This window comes from Coregonus lavaretus, assembly GCF_964263955.1.
Source record: "Coregonus lavaretus genome assembly, contig: HAP1_SCAFFOLD_8130, whole genome shotgun sequence".
NCBI lineage: Eukaryota > Metazoa > Chordata > Actinopteri > Salmoniformes > Salmonidae > Coregonus > Coregonus lavaretus.
Genome location: NW_028158030.1, coordinates 204 through 22,664, shown reverse-complemented (window position 1 = coordinate 22,664; position 22,461 = coordinate 204). Strand labels below are relative to the sequence as shown.

Here is a 22,461-nt window from a genome sequence, read left to right as displayed (position 1 = left end):
GTTTATAACAAGCTATAATGAGTTTATAATAAATGATAAAACAGAGTAGAAATGACAGATGATAAAAGAATGAGGGAGATGGAGGGATGGTTCTACCTCTTTTAGTCGTCCTGAGGTAAAGGAAGGAGAGAGGACACTGCGGATCCGTCTCCATGTATCGTCCTCGGCAAAGGACAACGCATCAAACAGCTCGCCGTTCAGATGGAAGTTCTAAAACATGGAGGACAGTTGTACTAATTATCAAACAGCTCTCCGTTCAGATGGAGGTTCTAAAACATGGAGGACAGTTGTAATAATTATCAAACAGCTCTCCGTTCAGATGGAAGTTCTAAAACATGGAGGACAGTTGTAATAATTATCAAACAGCTCTCCGTTCAGATGGAAGTTCTAAAACATGGAGGACAGTTGTAATAATTATCAAACAGCTCTCCGTTCATGTCAAGGTCGAGGTAAGGAGTAGACCAAGGCGCAGCGTGATGAACAAACATGACTTTAATTAGTTAAAGCGTCAAAATACAAAACAAAACACGACTCGTGACGTCCACGGTATCAATGACCGAACATGGAACAAAACCCACAACCACAAAGGAAAACATACAGTTTAAATATGGCTCCCAATCAGAGACAACCAGCCAACAGCTGACACTCGTTGCCTCTGATTGGGAGTCACTCAGGCAAACATAGAATACAACAAACTAGAATGAACACCAACATAGAAATACACACATAGAAATGAACACACCCTGGCTCAACATAATGAGTCCCAGAGCCAGGGTGTGACAGTACCCCCCCCTAAAGGCGCGGACTGCGACCGCGCCTCAACTAAACAAACCAGGGGAGGGCTGGGCGGGCATACCTCCTCGGCGGCGGTTCTGGCTCCGGCCTTGACCACCACCCTCCAATACACCCCCCATAGTGCCCCTGGTCCAGTCTGGCCCCGCCTGCTGGAGCAGGACTAGACTTAACAGGAGCGATCCTTACCAGGCTGTCGACTCGCACCCCTGGCTTGGTGCGTGGAGGAGGAACGGGCCTTACCAGGCTGACGACTCGCACCCTGGCTTGGTGCGTGGAAGAGGGACGGGCCTTACCAGGCTGACGACTCGCACCCCTGGCTTGGTGCGTGGAAGAGGGACGGGCCTTACCAGGCTGACGACTCGCACCGTAGACTTGGTGCGGGTGGCAGGAACAGGCCGGACCGGGCTGGCGACGCGCACCGTAGGTTTGGTGCGAGTGGCAGGAACAGGCCGGGTCGGGCTGGCGACGCGCACCGTAGGTTTGGTGCGAGTGGCAGGAACAGGCCGGGTCGGGCTGGCGACGCGCACCGTAGACTTGGTGCGGGTGGCAGGAACAGGCCGGACCGGGCTGGCGACGCGCACCGTAGGTTTGGTGCTAGTGGCAGGAACAGGCCGGGTCGGGCTGGCGACGCGCACCGTAGACTTGGTGCGGGTGGCAGGAACAGGCCGGACCGGGCTGGCGACGCGCACCGTAGGTTTGGTGCGAGTGGCAGGAACAGGCCGGGTCGGGCTGGCGACGCGCACCGTAGACTTGGTGCGGGTGGCAGGAACAGGCCGGACCGGGCTGGCGACGCGCACCGTAGGTTTAGTGCGTGGAGCAGGGACAGGCCGGGCTGGGCTGTCGACGCACACCGTAGGCTTGGTGCGTGGAGCAGGGACAGGCCGGGCTGGGCTGTCGACGCACACCGTAGGCTTGGTGCGTGGAGCAGGGACAAGCCAGACTGGGCTGGCGACGCACACCGAAGGCTTGGTGCGTGGAGTAGGGACAGGCCGGGCTGGGCTGTCGACGCACACCGTAGGCTTGGTGCGTGGAGCAGGGACAGGCCGGACTGGGCTGGCGACGCACACCGTAGGCTTGGTGCGTGGAGCAGGGACAGGCCGAACCGGGCTGTGGAGACGGATAGTAGGCCTGGAGTGAAGAGCGGCCACCACCCGTCCTGGCTGAATGCCTACCCTCACACACTCTGTGTAAGGCATCCGCACAGGACGTACAGGGCGGTGTACCCCTGGCCTGGTGGCCTTCTGGATCCGCCCCCTTTTCTCCTCCGTCAGCCCCCGTCGTCCATGCCGTGTGCCCCCCCTAAAAATGTTCTGGGGTTGCCTCACGACCGTCCGACGACGACCCTGATCACGCTGTAGCTCCTCTCTACGGCGCGCCTCCACCTTCTCTTCTCCCGGCGCTTCCTCCCATGTCCAGCCCAAGAGCTGCCCCTGGACACGCTGCTTGGTCGTTGCATGGTGGTTTTTCTGTCAAGGTCGAGGTAAGGAGTAGACCAAGGCGCAGCGTGATGAACAAACATGACTTTAATTAGTTAAAGCGTCAAAATACAAAACAAAACACGACTCGTGACGTCCACGGTATCAATGACCGAACACGGAACAAAAACCCACAACCACAAAGGGAAAACATACAGTTTAAATATGGCTCCCAATCAGAGACAACCAGCCAACAGCTGACACTCGTTGCCTCTGATTGGGAGTCACTCAGGCAAACATAGAATACAACAAACTAGAATGAACACCAACATAGAAATACACACATAGAAATGAACACACCCTGGCTCAACATAATGAGTCCCAGAGCCAGGGTGTGACAGTTCAGATGGAAGTCTTTCATATTTACATGAATTCCACAGATAATGTATTAATAATATAAATAATGATGTTAGGATTATTATTATTAGGGGGATATGTGTGTGTGTGTGTGTGTGTGTGTGTGTGTGTGTGTGTGTGTGTGTGTGTGTGTGTGTGTGTGTGTGTGTGTGTGTGTGTGTGTGTGTGTGTGTTTGTGTGTGTGTGTGTGTCTCACCCTGCGGTTGGTGAAGATGTTATAACACTCTTTAATCAGGATGGTCTTGATCATGCTTTTGTCCATGGTACACAGAATAGGCTGCCTCCCATCATAGATACTTCACAGAGGAGAAACACACAGACACCTGGCTTTACCACCTCATATAAAACTACATATAAAACATTATTCTTGTTGTTGTTGATATTATTATTATTCATGGTCACATGATAGCTTGTAAGGAAAGAGCATAGTACAGTTTTGAGTCATCCTATTAAGGTACAGCCAACTGAACTCACCCCCAGATTCTCCCATACTTCTGAAAGCACTCTGTGTCAAAGTTAGTGAAAACCTGGAGAGAGAGAGAGAGAGAGAGAGAGAGAGAGAGAGAGAGAGAGAGAGAGAGAGAGAGAGAGAGAGAGAGAGAGAGAGAGAGAGAGAGAGAGAGAGAGACAGAGAGAGAGAGAGAGAGAGAGAGAGAGAGAGAGAGAGAGAGACAGAGAGAGAGAGAGAGAAAGAGAGACAGAGAGAGAGAGAGAGAGAGAGAGAGAGAGAGAGAGAGAGAGACAGAGAGAGAGAGAGAGAGTGTGAGACAGAGAGAGAAAGAGAGAGAGAGAGAGTGTGAGACAGAGAGAGAAAGAGAGAGAGAGAGAGAGAGAGAGAGAGAGAGAGAGAGACAGAGAGAGAGAGAGAGAGTGTGAGACAGAGAGAGAAAGAGAGAGAGAGAGAGTGTGAGACAGAGAGAGAAAGAGGAGAGAGAGAGAGAGAGAGAGAGAGAGAGAGAGAGAGAGAGAGAGAGACACACATTTGACCCCAATAACTACCGTGGGATATGCATCAACAGCAACCTTGGGAAAATCCTCTGTATTATCATTAACAGCAGACTAGTTCATTTCCTCAGTGAAAACAACGTACTGAGCAAATGTCAAATTGGCTTTTACCAAATTACCGTACCACAGACCACGTATTCACCCTGCACACCCTAATTGACAAACAAACAAACCAAAACAAGGCAAAGTCTTCTCATGCTTTGTTGATTTCAAAAAAGCTTTTGACTCAATTTGGCATGAGGGTCTGCTATACAAATTGATGGAAAGTGGTGTTGGGGGAAAAACATACGACATTATAAAATCCAGTTAAAATTAAAAAATGCGGTTATAATTGATAAAAAAAACACATTTCTTTCCACAGGGCCGTGGGGTGAGACAGGGATGCAGTTTAAGCCCCACCCTCTTCAACATATGTATCAACGAATTGGCGAGGGCACTAGAACAGTCTGCAGCACCCGGCCTCACCCTACTAGAATCTGAAGTCAAATGTCTACTGTTTGCTGATGATCTGGTGCTTCTTTCCCCAACCAAGGAGGGCCTACAGCAGCACCTAGATCTTCTGCACAGATTCTGTCAGACCTGGGCCCTGACAGTCAATCTCAGTAAGACAAAAATAATGGTGTTCCAAAAAAGGTCCAGTTGCCAGGACCACAAATACAAATTCCATCTAGACACTGTTGCCCTAGAGCACACAAAAACGACACATACCTCGGCCTAAACATCAGCGCCACAGGTAACTTCCACAAAGCTGTGAACGATCTGAGATACAAGGCAAGAAGGGCCTTCTATGCCATCAAAAGGAACATCAAATTTGACATACCAATTAGGATCTGGCTAAAAATACTTGAATCAGTTATAGAACCCATTGCCCTTTATGGTTGTGAGCTCTGGGGTCCGCTCACCAACCAAGAATTCACAAAATGGGACAAACACCAAATTGAGACTCTGCATGCAGAATTCTACAAAAATATCCTCTGTGTACAATGGAAAACACCAAATAATGCATGCAGAGCAGAATTAGGCCGATACCCGCTAATGATCAAAATCCAGAAAAGAGCTGTTAAATTCTACAATCCACACAGGAAGCGATTCCCAAACCTTCCATAACAAAGCCATCACCTAAAGAGAGATGAACTTGGAGAAGAGTCCCCTAAGCAAGCTGGTCCCGGGGCTCTGTTCACAAACACAAACAGACCCCACAGAGCCCCAGGACAACAACAACAACACAATTAGACCCAACCAAATCATGAGAAAACAAAGATAATTATTTGAAACATTGGAAAGAACAAACAAAAAAACAGAGCAAACTAGAATGCTATTTGGCTCTAAACAGAGAGTACACAGTGGCAGAATACCTGACCACTGTGACTGACCCAAACTTAAGGAAAGCTTTGACTATGTACAGACTCAGTGAGCATAGCCTTGCTATTGAGAAAGGCCGCCGTAGGCAGACCTGGCTCTCAAGAGAAGACAAGCTATGTGCACACTGCCCACAAAATGAGGTGGAAACTGAGCTGCACTTCCTAACCTCCTGCCAAATGTATGACCATATTAGAGACACATATTTCCCTCAGATTACAGAGATCCACAAAGAATTCGAAAACAAATCCAATTTTGATAAACTCCCTTATCTACTGGTTGAAAAACCAGTGTGCCATCACAGCTGCAAGATTTGTGACCTGTTGCCACAAGAAAAGGGTAACCAGTGAAGAACAAACACCATTGTAAATACAACCCATATTTATGTTTATTTATTTTCCCATTTGTACTTTAACTATTTGCACATTATTATTATTATTATTATTATTATTATTATTATTATTATTATTATTATTATTATTATTATTATATTATTACAAACCTTTTTATACTCCATCATAGTGCCAAGGTAAGGTAGGGGTTTGGGTCCAGGGATCCCCATCTTAGTGAATACACCATAGGGCCAGTATCCATACCTATACACATACACACACATTAACTAGTAATATATTCTAGAGAAGTATTTACAAAAAATAAAAACATATCTTTAACTCTGCATTGTTGGAAAATGACCCCTAAGTAAGCATTTCACTGTTAGTCTACACCGGTTAACTACCATGCATGTGGCATATAACATTTGATTTGATGTAATACAATTTCATTTGAAGTTCTTACACCACTATGAGGGTGATGAGGAGGGCCAGGAGTGTCCAGGTCTCAGCAGAGAAGTAGGGCAGAAAACTCATCTTTCCTCCGGTTCGGCTCCCTGCTGCTTCTAAAAACAAAGGTCCCGTTTTCTCTCAGGCTCGGTTCGAGTTCACTTGTCCAATGATCTGACAGGTTTTGAGTTGTTTTTTCTGTCCGGTTCTAGTGTGGATCGACTACCGACTGTTGCTCTTCTCGGTATTCTGCTTGGGACAGTACAACTTGCGCGTGATTGTTGTATCTCGTCGGAAAAGCACCTGTGTGAAGCTAGCCACAATAAGGATTAGCCACAATGGAATTTGCAGTTCGCCTTCAGAATAAGAGTCCCATATTGAAACTGATGCAAACGGATACAAATAGTGGAATAATGCCATATTTGGACTAGGTAAAGCTGAACAAGGTTGGAATGTTGTTATATTAATTAAACAAAAGACAATAAGTAGTTAATTTGACACACCCAAAAATAATAGTTAAAGTCACACTGTGGCTGTATTAGACTTCAGCATTGCATTGGGGCAAACTTCTATTGCACTGTACAGTGTTACCTCTGGATCTTGGGTCCATGAAACGTGAAGAATTTACACTAATATTAGCGTCGTAGCTCTTCCTGCAGGACTTTAGCAATGTTCCAACATCTAGTGTAAAGCCTTCCCAGAAGAGTGGAGGCTGTTATAGCAGCAAAGGGGGGAACAACTCCATATTAATGCCCATGATTTTGGAGTGAGATGTTTGTTCGACGAGCGGGTGTCCACATACTCATGTCATGTTTGCAATGGGGTTCACTTTAGCTAACAGTTAGCTAGCTAGTTAGCTTGCTCGTATCTTGCTAATTTAGCTAACAAACTAAATAAAAACACACTCTCGACTCTCACACACAAAGGGCCCTGCAACGTGAAGTGTTGTCGGTAGTGAAAAAGGGAAGCATCATCTAAGATGTGATTCCAACTAATTATAAGCTAAAATATCTTCAGATTCAAAATTAGATTTTTATCATAATTTTTTATTTCCTAAAGGTAAACACTAAACAGAGTATGCCCTTGTAAGGGAGAGGGTTAATACTCGGTTCCAGGAACCAACAACAAGTGCTTGACATATGGCATTGGTTCTGGGCGTAATTGAGCATTTTTTAAAAAATTGATCTGATCACTTGTTTGGTCGCTGCTATCCCCGACTGTTTGTTTTGTATTGCGAAATGAAGGTGAACTTTTCTCTGTGTGAAGGAGGTGAACTTCATGACCAGAGATTCTCTGCACTGTGTTTATAAATGCGGGAAGTACAAGAGAGCTGGAAAGTGTGGAGAGTGGATCAGTTGTATGGAATGGAACCAGGCGAGCTACCAGGGCTGTGTATTTACATCCAACGGCCACACGGCGGCAGTATTGGGTTCGGAAAAGAAAATGTGTGGATGACCAAGTCAAAACACTACAATTAGGCCTAGCTGAGTGAAATTAGAAATATTTCTTGATAAAGAACATCAATCAACCAATATATATATATTGATTGTGCTCATGATTATGTGTTTGTGTCTTATGTTTTGATTTATGAATGTTAATAAATACACAGACGACCTTGTTCTTTAGTGGAATGATTTTTATTGATTTGTGATTATTAAAGTTTAAAACAAAGCAGCTGCAGCGATCATTTCAACAGACGGTAAAGATTCTATTTTGGAAAGACTGCACAGCAGAACACCCAGAGGAACAAAATGAGAGTAGAGTTCTAGAGAACACCAGTTAGAGTTCTAAATTCTAGGAGAATCCTAGCCTCCAGCCAGTAGTGTGCAGGATCCACACATGACATCTGCCATGGATTGAATACCCCTGGTGTCTGACTTTAACAAGACATGTACCCCTAATGCATCCATAGTATTACTATCTTTCTTTCATCTGGTGAAAATGTGTTTCTGAGCCCTACTCAAACTGAGACCAGGATTCAATCCCAGCTCTTTGTCAGCTATGCGCCATTTAAAGGTAATTTCCGGTTGAGCCAACATATGCAACATTTATCATGAATGCAGTCTTATTGTCATATTATATTCAGAAACCTATTGAATATAGCAGGGTTAGGGTAAGGACTGAATATTCAGTGATAGATAGATAGATAGATAGATAGATAGATAGATAGATAGATAGATAGATAGATAGATAGATAGATAGATAGATAGATAGATAGATAGATAGATAGATAGATAGATAGATAGATAGATAGATAGATAGATAGATAGATAGATAGATAGATAGATAGATAGATAGATAGATAGATAGATAGATAGATAGATAGATAGATAGATAGATAGATAGATAGATAGATAGATAGATAGATAGATAGATAGATAGATAGATAGATAGATAGATAGATAGATAGATAGATAGATAGATGGATAGATAGATAGATAGATAGATAGATAGATAGATAGATAGATAGATAGATAGATAGATAGATAGATACTTAACAAAAATGTTTCATGAGCTGAAATAAAAGATCCCAGAAATGTTCCATTCGCACAAAAAGCTTATTTCTCTCAAATGTTTTGCACAAATTGGTTTACATCCCTGTTAGTGAGCATTTTATCCTTCGTCAAGATAGTCCATCCACCTGACAGGTGTGGCATATCAAGAAGCTGATTAAACAGCATGATCATTACACAGGTGCACCTTGTGCGTGGTCCTCTGTAGCTCAGCTGGTAGAGCACGGCGCTTGTAACGCCAAGGTAGTGGGTTCGATCCCCGGGACCACCCATACACAAAAATGTATGCACGCATGACTGTAAGTCGCTTTGGATAAAAGCGTCTGCTAAATGGCATATTATATTATTATATTACAATAAAAGGCCACTCTAAAATGTGCAGTTTTGTCACACAACGCAATGCCACCTGTGCCCAGTCATGTCAAATCAATAGATTAGGGCCTAATGAATTTATTTCCATTGATTGATTTCCTTATATGAACTGCAACACAGCAACATTTTTGAAATTGTTGCATGTTGCGTTTCTATTTTAGTTCAGTATAGATAGATAGATAGATAGATAGATAGATAGATAGATAGATAGATAGATAGATAGATAGATAGATAGATAGATAGATAGATAGATAGATAGATAGATAGATAGATAGATAGATAGATAGATAGATAGATAGATAGATAGATAGATAGATAGATAGATAGATAGATAGATAGATAGATAGATAGATAGATAGATAGATAGATAGATAGATAGATAGATAGATAGATAGATAGATAGATAGATAGATAGATAGATAGATGGTAGGGTAGGGTACTCCTGCATTTGGTCATGTGTTTGGACTCTTCAGAGAGGTGGTGGTGGTGTTGCTACGGGGCTCCAGCCTCAGTTTGATTGGTCGTTTAGGCATCAGCAGAAACTGGCTGTCCATCTCAAACGGAATCTATAGAGAATAACAGAACAGAACAGAACAGAACCCTGGTTGTCCATCTCCAACAGGATCTATAGAGAATAACAGAACAGAACATAACCCTGGTTATCCATCTCCAACAGGATCTATAGAGAATAACAGAACAGAACAGAACATAACCCTGGTTGTCCATCTCCAACAGGATCTATAGAGAATAACAGAACAGAACATAACCCTGGTTGTCCATCTCCAACAGGATCTATAGAGAATAACAGAACAGAACAGAACATAACCCTGGTTGTCTATCTCCAACAGGATCTACAGAGAATAACAGAACAGAATATAACCCTGGTTGTCCATCTCCAACAGGATCTATAGAGAATAACAGAACAGAACATAACCCTGGTTGTCCATCTCCAACAGGATCTATAGAGAATAACAGAACAGAACAGAACATAACCCTGGTTGTCCATCTCCAACAGGATCTATAGAGAATAACAGAACAGAACATAACCTTGGTTGTCCATCTCCAACAGGACATATAGAGAATAACAGAACAGAACAGAACCCTGGTTGTCCATCTCCAACATCCATATGATCAGTTGTGCGTGTGTGCATGCGTGCTATGTGTGTGTGATTAGATTAACCATTACACACTAACCTAACCACTGATCTAGGACCAGATTCCCCTGACCCAGTACTAACCTGAACCATTACACACTAACCTAACCACTGATCTAGGACCAGATTCCCCTGACCCAATCCCAACCTTAACCATTACACACTAACATAACCACTGATCTAGGACCAGATTCCCCTGACCCAGTACTAACCTGAACCATTACACACTAACCTAACCACTGATCTAGGACCAGATTCCCCTGACCCAATCCCAACCTTAACCATTACACACTAACATAACCACTGATCTAGGACCAGATTCCCCTGACCCAGTACTAACCTGAACCATTACACACTAACCTAACCACTGATCTAGGACCAGATTCCCCTGACCCAGTACTAACAGGAACCATTACACACTAACCTAACCACTGATCTAGGACCAGATTCCCCTGATCCAGTACTAACCTGAACCATTACACACTAACATAACCATTTACATTTACATTTTAGTCATTTAGCAGACGCTCTTATCCAGAGCGACTTACAGGAGCAATTAGGGTTAAGTGCCTTGCTCAAGGGCACATCGACAGATTTTTCACCTAGTCGGCTCGGGGATTAGAACCAGCGACCTTTCGGTTACTGGCACAATGCTCTTAACCACTAAGCCACCTGCCGCCCCTTAACCACTGATCTAGGACCAGATTCCCCTGACCCAGTACTAACCTGAACCATTAGATACTAACATAACCACTGATCTAGGACCAGATTCCCCTGACCCAGTCCCAACCTTAACCATTACACACTAACCTAACCACTGATCTAGGACCAGATTCCCCTGACCCAATCCTAACAGTAACCTAACCACAGATCTAGAGCGCCCCCCAGTGTCTTTATGTGTGAAGTGTCAACATAGAGTTGAATACAGGACTAGTGAGAATCTCAATTGCATTTCCTTGATTCCTCGCATTCTTTCTCATCCAATGGGTTTTGAGGAGGAGGCGGGGATAGAGAATGCAAGGAATCAAAAAAAAATGGTGGTGACCATTTTAAAACAGGTGTTGACCATGCTGAAACAGGTCCATGTTAAAATAGGTGGTGACCATGTTAAAACAGGTCCATGTTAAAATAGGTGGTGACCATGTTAAAACAGGTCCATGCTAAAACAGGTGGTGACCATTTTAAAATAGGCGGTGACCATGTTAAAACAGGTGGTGACCATGCTAAAACAGGTGGTGACCATTTTAAAACAGGTGGTGACCATGCTGAAACAGGTCCATGTTAAAATAGGTGGTGACCATGTTAAAACAGGTCCATGTTAAAATAGGTGGTGACCATGTTAAAACAGGTCCATGCTAAAACAGGTGTTGACCATGTTAAAACTGGTTCACGTTAAAACAGGCAGTGACCATGTTAAAACAGGTGATGACCATGTTAAAACAGGTGGTGACCATGTTAAAACAGGTGGTAACCATGTTAAAACAGGTGGTGACCAAAATGAAACAGGTCCATGTTAAAATAGGTGGTGACCATGTTAAAACAGGTGGTGACCATGTTAAAACAGGTGGTGACCATGCTAAAACAGGTGGTGACCAGTTTAAAACAGGTGGTGACCATGCTGAAACAGGTCCATGTTAAAATAGGTGGTGACCATGTTAAAACAGGTCCATGCTAAAACTGGTGGTGGCATTTTAAAACAGGTCCATGTTAAAACAGGTGGTGACCATGTTAAAAAAAGGTCCATGCTAAAACAGGTGGTGACCATGTTAAAACAGGTCCATGTTAAAACAGGTGGTGACCATGCTAAAACAGGTCCATGTTAAAACGGATGGTGAACATGTTAAAACAGGTCCATGTTAAAACAGGTGGTGACCATGTTAAAACAGGTGGTGACCATGTTAAAACAGGTGGTTACCATGCTAAAACAGGTCCATTTTAAAACAGGTGGTGACCATGCTAAAACAGGTGGTGCGTCTGCTCAGGTGAGCGTCTCACCTCGGTCTCGTCGCAGACGGAGAATGTGAAACTCTGGAGGATCTCGACCATGGCCAGTTTGATCATGATCAGGGCGAAATGCATCCCGATACAGTTCCTGGGCCCCGCCCCGAACGGCATGTACGTGTACGGGTCAATAGACTCCTTGTTCTCCTTACTGAACCTGGACAGGGAGAGGGCAGACACATTACACATTGGATTGGAGTTGATTTGGGGTTGTGGTTCAGTCACATTACACATTGTATTGTAGTTGATTTGTGGTTGTATTTCTGTCACATTACACATTGTATTGTAGTTGATTTGTGGTTGTGGTTCAGTCACATTACACATTGGATTGTAGTTGATTTGTGGTTGTGGTTCAGTCACATTACACATTGTATTGTAGTTGATTTGTGGTTGTGGTTCAGTCACATTACACATTGTATTGTAGTTGATTTGTGGTTGTGGTTCAGTCACATTACACATTGTATTGTAGTTGATTTGTGGTTGTGGTTCAGTCACATTACACATTGTATTGTAGTTGATTTGTGGTTGTATTTCTGTCACATTACACATTGTATTGTAGTTGATTTGTGGTTGTGGTTCAAACACATTACACATTGTATTGTAGTTGATTTGTGGTTGTGGTTACATTGCAGCAGTGTGTTTATCCTTGTGTTGTAGTAAAGTAGTGCTTTTGAAATTGTATTGTGGTTGTGCTGTGGTTGTGCTGTGGTTGTGATGTGGTTGAATTGTGGTTGTATTGTGGTTGTGCTGTGGTTGTGATGTGGTTGTGATGTGGTTGTGCTGTGGTTGTGATGTGGTTGTGATGTGGTTGTATTGTGGTTGTGCTGTGGTTGTGATGTGGTTGTATTGTGGTTGTGATGTGGTTGTATTGTGGTTGTGCCGTGGTTACGGTGCGGTCCAGTACCTCTCTGGTTTGAACTCCTCAGGGTCGGACCAGATCTCTGGGTCGCGGTGGAGGGTCCACGTGGGAACCATGACAACGCAGTCTTTGGGGATGACGATGCCGTTGATCTCCACCGTCTTCTTGGCGACCCTCTCCAGTCGGCCGAAGATGGGATACAGTCTCAGAGACTCGTTCAACACACTGTCCAGATAGTCCATCTGCATCAGAGCTTCGTACTGGATAGGAGCCTGAACCGGGGTTACACACACATCAGTACCTTACCACATCTGGCACCGGGGTTACACACACATCAGTACCTCAACACATCTGGCACCGGGGTTACACACACATCAGTACCTCAACACATCTGGCACCGGGGTTACACACACATCAGTACCTCAACACATCTGACACCGGGGTTACACACACGTCAGTACCTCACCTCATCTGGCACCGGGGTTACACACACATCAGTACCTCAACACATCTGGCACCGGGGTTACACATACATCAGTACCTCAACACATCTGGCACCGGGGTTACACATACATCAGTACCTCACCACATCTGGCACCGGGGTTACACACACATCAGTACCTCAACACATCTGACACCGGGGTTACACACACATCAGTACCTCAACACATCTGGCACCGGGGTTACACACACATCAGTACCTCAACACATCTGACACCGGGGTTACACACACGTCAGTACCTCACCTCATCTGGCACCGGGGTTACACACACATCAGTACCTCAACACATCTGACACCGGGGTTACACACACATCAGTACCTCAACACATCAGTACCTCAACACATCTGACACCGGACCGGGGTTACACACACATGTGAATACTTACACTACCGGTCACAAGTTTTAGAACATCCACTCATTCAAGGGTTTTTGTTTATTTTTTACTATTTTCTACATTGTAGAATAATAGTGAAGACATCAAAACTATGAAATAACTCATATGGAATCATGTAGTAACCAAAAAAGTGTTAAACAAATCAAAATATATTTTATATTTGAGATTCTTCAAATAGCCACCCTTTGCCTTGATGACAGCACTGCACACTCTTGGCATTCTCTCAACCATCTTCATGAGGTAGTCACCTGGAATGCATTTCAATTAACAGGTGTGCCTTCTTAAAAGTTAATTTGTGGAATTTCTTTCCTTCTTAAGCCAATCAGTTGTGTTGTGACAAGATAGGGGGGTATACAGAAGATAGCCCTGTTTGCTAAAATACCAAGTCCCTATTATGGCAAGAACAGCTCAAATAAGCAAAAAGAAATGACAGTCCATCATTACTTTAAGACATGAAGGTCAGTCAATATGGAACATTTCAAGAACATTGAAAGTTTCTTTAAGTGCAGTTGCAAAAACCCATCAAGCGCTATGATGAAACTGGCTCTCATGAGGACCGCCACAGGAATGGAAGACCCAGAGTTACCTCTGCTGCAGAGGATAAGTTCATTAGAGTTACCAGCCTCAGAAATTGCAACCTAAATAAATGCTTCACAGAGTTCAAGTAACAGACACATCTCAACATCAACAGTTCAGAGGAGACTGTGTGAATCAGGCCTTCAAACCACTACTAAAGGACACCAATAAGAAGAAGAGACTTGCATGGGCCAAGAAACACGAGCAATGGACATTAGACCGGAGGAAATTTGTCCTTTGGTCTGGAGTCCAAATTGGAGATTTTTGGATCCAAACGCTGTGTCTTTGTGATACGCGATGTGTATTTCCCACCGTAAAGCATGGAGGAGGAGGTGTGATGTGTGGGGGTGCTTTGCTGGTGACACTGTCTGTGATTTATTTAGAATTCAAGGAACACTTTACCAGCATGGCTACCTCAGCATTCTGCAGCGATACGCCATCCCATCTGGTTTGTGCTTAGTGGGACTATCATTTGTTTTCTCAATAGGACAATGACCCAACACACCTCCAGGCTGTGTAAGGACTATTTTTCCAAGAAGGAGAGTGATGGAGTGCTGCATCAGATGACCTGGCCTCCACAATCCCCCAACTTCAACCAAATTGAGATGGTTTGGGATGAGTCAGACCGCAGAGTGAAGGACAAGCAGCCAACAAGTGCTCAGCATATGTGGGAACTCCTTCAAGACTGTTGGAAAAGCATTCCAGGTGAAGCTGGTTGAGAGAATGCCAAGAGTGTGCAAAGCTGTCATCAAGGCAAAGGGTGGCTATTTGAAGAATCTCAAATATAAAATATATTTGGATTTGTTTAACACTTTTTTGGTTACTACATGATTCCATATGTGTTATTTCATAGTTTTGATGTCTTCACCATTATTTTACAGTGTAGAAAATAGTAAAAATAAAGAAAAACCCTTGAATGAGTAGGTATTCTAAAACTTTTGACCGGTAGTGTACATCAGTACCTCACCACATCTGACACCGGGGTTACTTTGATGGGGAACACAGTATCTATCTCCTCCTGCAGTTTGGTCATGGTGTGGGGGTTACCTTGTTGGGGAACACAGTATCTATCTCCTCCTGCAGTTTGGTCATGGTGTGGGGGTTACCTTGTTGGGGAACACAGTATCTATCTCCTCCTGCAGTTTGGTCATGGTGTGGGGGTTACTTTGTTGGGGAACACAGTATCTATCTCCTCCTGCAGTTTGGTCATGGTGTGGGGGTTACCTTGTTGGGGAACACAGTATCTATCTCCTCCTGCAGTTTGGTCATGGTTTGGGGGTTACCTTGTTGGGGAACACAGTATCTAACTCCTCCTGCAGTTTGGTCATGTTGTGGGGGTTACCTTGTTGGGGAACACAGTATCTAACTCCTCCTGCAGTTTGGTCATGTTGTGGGGGTTACCTTGTTGGGGAACACAGTATCTATCTCCTCCTGCAGTTTGGTCATGGTGTGGGGGTTACCTTGTTGGGGAACACAGTATCTATCTCCTCCTGCAGTTTGGTCATGGTGTGGGGGTTACCTTGTTGGGGAACACAGTATCTATCTCCTCCTGCAGTTTGGTCATGGTGTGGGGGTTACCTTGTTGGGGAACACAGTATATATCTCCTCCTGCAGTTTGGTCATGGTGTGGGGGTTACCTTGTTGGGGAACACAGTATCTATCTCCTCCTGCAGTTTGGTCATGGTGTGGGGGTTACTTTGATGGGGAACACAGTATCTATCTCCTCCTGCAGTTTGGTCATGGTGTGGGGATTACCTTGTTGGGGAACACAGTATCTATCTCCTCCTGCAGTTTGGTCATGTTGTGGGGGTTACCTTGTTGGGGAACACAGTATCTATCTCCTCCTGCAGTTTGGTCATGGTGTGGGGGTTACCTTGTTGGGGAACACAGTATCTATCTCCATACATCAGTACCTCACCACATCTGACACCGGGGTTACTTTGATGGGGAACACAGTATCTATCTCCTCCTGCAGTTTGGTCATGGTGTGGGGGTTACCTTGTTGGGGAACACAGTATCTATCTCCTCCTGCAGTTTGGTCATGGTGTGGGGGTTACCTTGTTGGGGAACACAGTATCTATCTCCTCCTGCAGTTTGGTCATGGTTTGGGGGTTACCTTGTTGGGGAACACAGTATCTAACTCCTCCTGCAGTTTGGTCATGTTGTGGGGGTTACCTTGTTGGGGAACACAGTATCTAACTCCTCCTGCAGTTTGGTCATGTTGTGGGGGTTACCTTGTTGGGGAACACAGTATCTATCTCCTCCTGCAGTTTGGTCATGGTGTGGGGGTTACCTTGTTGGGGAACACAGTATCTATCTCCTCCTGCAGTTTGGTCATGGTGTGGGGGTTACCTTGTTGGGGAACACAGTATCTATCTCCTCCTGCAGTTTGGTCATGGTGTGGGGGTTACCTTGTTGGGGAACACAGTATATATCTCCTCCTGCAGTTTGGTCATGGTGTGGGGGTTACCTTGTTGGGGAACACAGTATCTATCTCCTCCTGCAGTTTGGTCATGGTGTGGGGGGTTACTTTGATGGGGAACACAGTATCTATCTCCTCCTGCAGTTTGGTCATGGTGTGGGGATTACCTTGTTGGGGAACACAGTATCTATCTCCTCCTGCAGTTTGGTCATGTTGTGGGGGTTACCTTTTTGGGGAACACAGTATCTAACTCCTCCTGCAGTTTGGTCATGGTGTGGGGGTTACCTTGTTGGGGAACACAGTATCTATTTCCTCCTGCAGTTTGGTCATGGTGTGGGGGTTACCTTGTTGGGGAACACAGTATCTAACTCCTCCTGCAGTTTGGTCATGGTGTGGGGGTTACCTTGTTGGGGAACACAGTATCTAAATCCTCCTGCAGTTTGGTCATGGTGTGGGGGTTACCTTGTTGGGGAACACAGTATCTATCTCCTCCTGCAGTTTGGTCATGGTGTGGGGGTTACCTTGTTGGGGAACACAGTATCTACCTCCTCCTGCAGTTTGGTCATGGTGTGGGGGTTACCTTGTTGGGGAACACAGTATCTATCTCCTCCTGCAGTTTGGTCATGGTGTGGGGGTTACCTTGTTGGGGAACACAGTATCTAACTCCTCCTGCAGTTTGGTCATGGTGTGGGGGTTACCTTGATGGGGAACACAGTATCTAACTCCTCCTGCAGTTTGGTCATGGTGTGGGGGTTACCTTGTTGGGGAACACAGTATCTATCTCCTCCTGCAGTTTGGTCATGGTGTGGGGGTTACCTTGTTGGGGAACACAGTATCTAACTCCTCCTGCAGTTTGGTCATGGTGTGGGGGTTACCTTGTTGGGGAACACAGTATCTAACTCCTCCTGCAGTTTGGTCATGGTGTGGGGGTTACCTTGTTGGGGAACACAGTATCTATCTCCTCCTGCAGTTTGGTCATGGTGTGGGGGTTACCTTGTTGGGGAACACAGTATCTATCTCCTCCTGCAGTGTGGTCATGACATGTGGGTTGGTAGCCAGGTTATAGGCCAGGAACTCAGAGTACTACTGCTGGTCTCGTAGCCACCAAAGATAAAGATCATGGCCTGAGACAAGATCTCATGATCGGTCAGTCCTGTGGAGAGAGAGAGAGAGAGAGAGAGAGAGAGAGAGGGGGGGAGAGAGAGAGGGGGGGAGAGAGAGAAGGTGGGGAGAGAGAGAGAGGGGGGAAGACAGAGAGAGGGGGGGGGGAGAGAGAGAAGGGGGAGAGGGAGAGAGAGAGAGAGAGAGAGAGAGGGGGGGAGAGAGAGAGGGGGGGAGAGAGAGAAGGTGGGGAGAGAGAGAGAGGGGGGGAAGACAGAGAGGGGGGGGGGAGAGAGAGAAGGGGGAGAGGGAGAGAGAGAGAGAGAGAGAGAGAGGGGGGGGGTGGAGAGAGGGGGGGGAGAGAGAGGGGGGGGAGAGAGAGAAGGTGGGGAGAGAGAGGGAGAGAGAGATAGGGGGGGAGAGAGAGAGGGGGGGGAGGAGAGAGGGGGGGAGTGAGAGAGTGGGGGGGGGAGAGAGAGAGAGAGAGAGAGAGAGAGAGAGAGCAGAGAGAGAGAGAGAGAGAGAGAGGAGAGAGAGAGAGAGAGAGAGAGAGAGAGCGAGAGAGAGCGAGAGAGAGAGCGAGAGAGAGAGGGGGAGAGGGAGAGAGAGAAGGGCAGAGAAAGAGAGAGAGAGAGAGAGAGAGGGGGGGGGAGAGAGAGGGAGAGAGGGGGAGAGAGAGAGAAGGGGAGAGAGAGAGAGATAGAGAGAGAGAGAGAGAGATAGAGAGAGCGAGAGAGGGTGGAGAGAGAGAGAGAGAGAGGGGGGTGGAGAGAGAGAGAGTGAGGGGGAGAGAGAGGGGGAGAGAGAGAGAAGGGGAGAGAGAGAGAGATGGAGAGAGAGAGGGAGAGAGATGGAGAGAGATGGAGAGAGAAAGCGAGAGAGATAATTGTTTACAGGTGTGTGTTTGTAACAGTAGTTAACAGGTGTGTGTTTGTAACAGTAGTTAACAGGTGTGTGTTTGTAACAGTAGTTTCCAGGTGTGTGTTTGTAACAGTAGTTAACAGGTGTGTGTTTGTAACAGTAGTTAACAGGTGTGTGTTTGTAACAGTAGTTTCCAGGTGTGTGTTTGTAACAGTAGTTTACAGGTGTGTGTTTGTAGCAGTAGTTAACAGGTGTGTGTTTGTAACAGTAGTTAACAGGTGTGTGTTTGTAACAGTAGTTAACAGGTGTCGTGTTTGTAGCAGTAGTTTCCAGGTGTGTGTTTGTAACAGTAGTTTACATGTGTGTGTTTGTAACAGTAGTTTCCAGGTGTGTGTTTGTAACAGTAGTTTCCAGGTGTGTGTTTGTAACAGTAGTTAACAGGTGTGTGTTTGTAGCAGTAGTTAACAGGTGTGTGTTTGTAACAGTAGTTTAGAGGTGTGTGTTTGTAGCAGTAGTTTACAGGTGTGTGTTTGTAACAGTAGTTTCCAGGTGTGTGTTTGTAACAGTAGTTAACAAGTGTGTGTTTTGTAACAGTAGTTTCCAGGTGTGTGTTTGTAACAGTAGTTAACAGGTGTGTGTTTGTAGCAGTAGTTTACAGTTGTGTGTTTGTAACAGTAGTTTCCAGGTGTGTGTTTTGTAACAGTAGTTTCCAGGTGTGTGTTTGTAACAGTAGTTAACAGGTGTGTGTTTGTAACTGTAGTTTACAGGTGTGTGTTTGTAACAGTAGTTAACAGGTGTGTGTTTGTAACAGTAGTTTCCAGGTGTGTGTTTGTAACAGTAGTTAACAGGTGTGTGTTTGGCAGGTACCTTTAGTCTGTTCCTCTCCTGTCTTTGTGTCGCTGCCTTTCTGAGAGTCGATCATCAGCTGTAAGAAATCCACCCGACTCTGGAAGCAGAAAGAAATGATGTAAAATCCATCCAATCACAATCAACACAAACATATTCTACTGGATCTGGTCCAATCACAACCAACACAAACAGATTCTACTGGATCTGGTCCAATCACAACCAACACAAACAGATTCTACTGGAGCTGGTCCAATCACAACCAACAAAAACAGATTCTACTGGATCTGGTCCAATCACAGCCAACACAAACAGATTCTACTGGAGCTGGTCCAATCACAACCAACACAAACAGATTCTACTGGAGCTGGTCCAATCACAACCAACACAAACAGATTCTACTGGATCTGGTCCAATCACAGCCAACACAAACAGATTCTACTCGAACTGGTCCAATCACAGCCAACACAAACAGATTCTACTGGATCTGGTCCAATCACAGCCAACACAAACAGATTCTACTGGAGCTGGTCCAATCACAACCAACACAAACAGATTCTACTGGAGCTGGTCCAATCACAACCAACACAACCAGATTCTACTGGATCTGGTCCAATCACAACCAAAACAACCAGATTCTAATGGATCTGGTCCAATCACAGCCAACACACACAGATTCTACTGGATCTGGTCCAATCACAACAAACACAAACAGATTCTACTGCAGGGGTCGCCATCATTTTCTAACATCAGAGAAAGTAGTGCACTATGTTGTCAACTCTTCCCCTGGTCCTTAGAGAGAGTAGTGCACTATGTTGTCAACTCTTCCCCTGGTCCTTAGAGAAAGTAGTGCACTATGTTGTCAACTCTCCCCCTGGTCCTTAGAGAAAGTAGTGCACTATGTTGTCAACTCTTCCCCTGGTCCTTAGAGAAAGTAGTGCACTATGTTGTCGACTCTCCCCCTGGTCCTTAGAGAAAGTAGTGCACTATGTTGTCAACTCTCCCAATGGTCCTTAGAGAAAGTAGTGCACTATGTTGTCAACTCTTCCCCTGGTCCTTAGAGAAAGTAGTGCACTATGTTGTCGACTCTCCCCCTGGTCCTTAGAGAAAGTAGTGCACTATGTTGTCAACTCTCCCCCTGGTCCTTAGAGAAAGTAGTGCACTATGTTGTCAACTCTCCCCCTGGTCCTGAATGTAGATATTTGGGTCCCAATAAAAGTGTTTTTACATTGCGATATAATAAGTATACCAAATAAAATATAATGCAACTGATATCGATATGGACTTATTGGTGCCCATTACTAATAGTGACATAGGTTTCCTAAACATAATATATACAAAACAAAGATATAAATGCAACATGTAAAGTGTTGGTCCCATGTTTCATGAGCTGAAATAAAAGATCCCAGAAATGTTCCATACTCACAAAAAGCTGACAATATTGTTTACATCCCTGTTAGTGAGCATTTCTCCTTTGCCAAGATAATCAATCCAACTGACAGGTGTGGCATATCAATAAGCTGATTAAACAGCATGATCATTACACAGGTGCACCTTGTGCTGGGGACAATAAAAGGCCACTCTAAAATGTGCAGTTTTGCAGTTTTGTCACACCTCACAATGCCACAGATGTCTCAAGTTTTGAGGGAGCGTGCAATTGGCATGCTGACTGCAGAAATGTCCACCAGGGATGTTGCCAGATAATTGAATGTTAATTTCTCTATCATAAACCGCATCCAACGTTGTTTTAGAGACATTGACAGTACGTCCAACTGGCCTTACAACCGCAGACCACGTGTAACCACACAAGCCCAGGATCTCCACCTGCGGGATCGACTGAGACCAGCCACCCGGACAGCTGATGAAACTGAGGAGTATTTCTGTCTGTAATAAAGCCCTTTTCTGGGGAAAAACTCATTCTCATTGGCTGGGCCTGGCTCCCCAGTGGGTGGGCCTATGCCCTCCCAGGCCAACCCATAGCTGCGCCCCTGCCCAGTCATGGGAAATCCATAGATTAGGGCCTAATCTATTTATTTCAATTGACTGATTTCCTTATATGAACTGTAACTCAGTAAATCGTTGACATTTTTGCATGTTGCATTTATATTTTTGTTCAATATGTAAATTCAGAATATTTCAATACAAATATAAAACATTTACAGTTGTGTTCCCAGTGCCGCGTCCAGATTTGATCTTAGCCAGGAAGGCGTAAAAGAAGTCCGTCACTGCAGTCGGGACGACAGAAAACTTCATCTTCTCCAAGATAGGACCCGTGAAGGGGAACAACACTGGAACAGAGAAACCTTTCATAAAAAGGTACATCACTTTATATAATTACAAAGTACAACTTTGCCTCTGTGTGTGTGTGTGTGTGTGTGTGTGTGTGTGTGTGTGTGTGGTCTCACAGACTAGAAGGAACAGTGGGTTGAACAGGTCAAACTTGAGCATCTTCTTGACGTTGGAGACGAAGGGGTCTGAAGGGTTGTTCAGAGAGTCAATGTCCACACTGAAGGCTGTGCTGGTGACCACGTCCATACTGTAGGGCCCAAAGAACCTGCAACACAACCACAATTACACAACTACTGACCACAACTACTGACCACATCCACACAACTACTGACCACAACTACTGACCACAACTACTGACTACATCCACACAACTACTGACCACAACTACTGACCACATCCACACAACGACTGACCACAACTACTGACCACATCCACACAACTACTGACCACATCCACACAACTACTGACCACAATTACACAACGACTGACCACAACTACTGACCACAACTACACAACTACTGACCACAACTACAGACCACAACTACTGACCACAACTACTGACCACAACTACTGACCCCTTCCACACAACTACTGACCACAACTACTGACCACAACTACTGACCACAAATACACAACTACTGACCACAACCAAACAGGTTTTTCCAAAAAATAATAAAAGTGTCTGTTAAGTGTCATACTATATACAGTACCTTCAGAAAGTATTCACACCCATTGATTTATTCCACATTTTGTCTTACAGCCTGAATTCAAAATGGATTTAAATAAAATAATCTCGCCCG

The 22,461-nt window shown here is 45.0% G+C and overlaps 1 protein-coding gene and 1 pseudogene across 2 annotated transcripts; both read right to left on the bottom strand.

The window, feature by feature from the left end:
• Window positions 1–300: 300 nt before the first annotated feature.
• On the bottom strand, window positions 301–6,073 carry LOC311124500 (cytochrome P450 3A27-like). Its single transcript, XM_084198637.1, has 5 exons — window positions 5,787–6,073; window positions 5,494–5,587; window positions 3,102–3,154; window positions 2,824–2,923; window positions 301–387 (listed from the first exon to the last, which is right to left on the bottom strand). Exons 1-5 carry the CDS (start codon window positions 5,855–5,857, stop codon window positions 316–318), a joined length of 390 nt encoding a protein of 129 aa, XP_084054763.1. The 5' UTR covers window positions 5,858–6,073; the 3' UTR covers window positions 301–315.
• A 2,916-nt stretch (window positions 6,074–8,989) lies between these two features.
• LOC311124499 (cytochrome P450 3A27-like) lies at window positions 8,990–21,943 on the bottom strand (annotated as a pseudogene). Its single transcript, XR_014615163.1, has 7 exons — window positions 21,778–21,943; window positions 21,533–21,660; window positions 19,394–19,472; window positions 17,558–17,717; window positions 12,715–12,941; window positions 11,805–11,967; window positions 8,990–9,221 (listed from the first exon to the last, which is right to left on the bottom strand). The product of XR_014615163.1 is annotated as a cytochrome P450 3A27-like (transcript).
• Window positions 21,944–22,461: the final 518 nt, after the last annotated feature.

What these genes read in the sequence shown, in the direction of transcription:
- LOC311124500 (XM_084198637.1), bottom strand. Translation starts at nt 5,857, where the DNA reads ATGAGTTTTCTGCCCTACTTCTCTGCTGAGACCTGGACACTCCTGGCC. An exon ending in CTCATCACCCTCATAGTGGT is followed by an intron (nt 5,588 to 5,786) that starts GTAAGAACTTCA and finishes GTATGTGTATAG; the next exon opens with GTATGGATACTGGCCCTATG. An exon ending in CTATGATGGAGTATAAAAAG is followed by an intron (nt 3,155 to 5,493) that starts GTTTGTAATAAT and finishes CTCTCTCTCCAG; the next exon opens with GTTTTCACTAACTTTGACAC.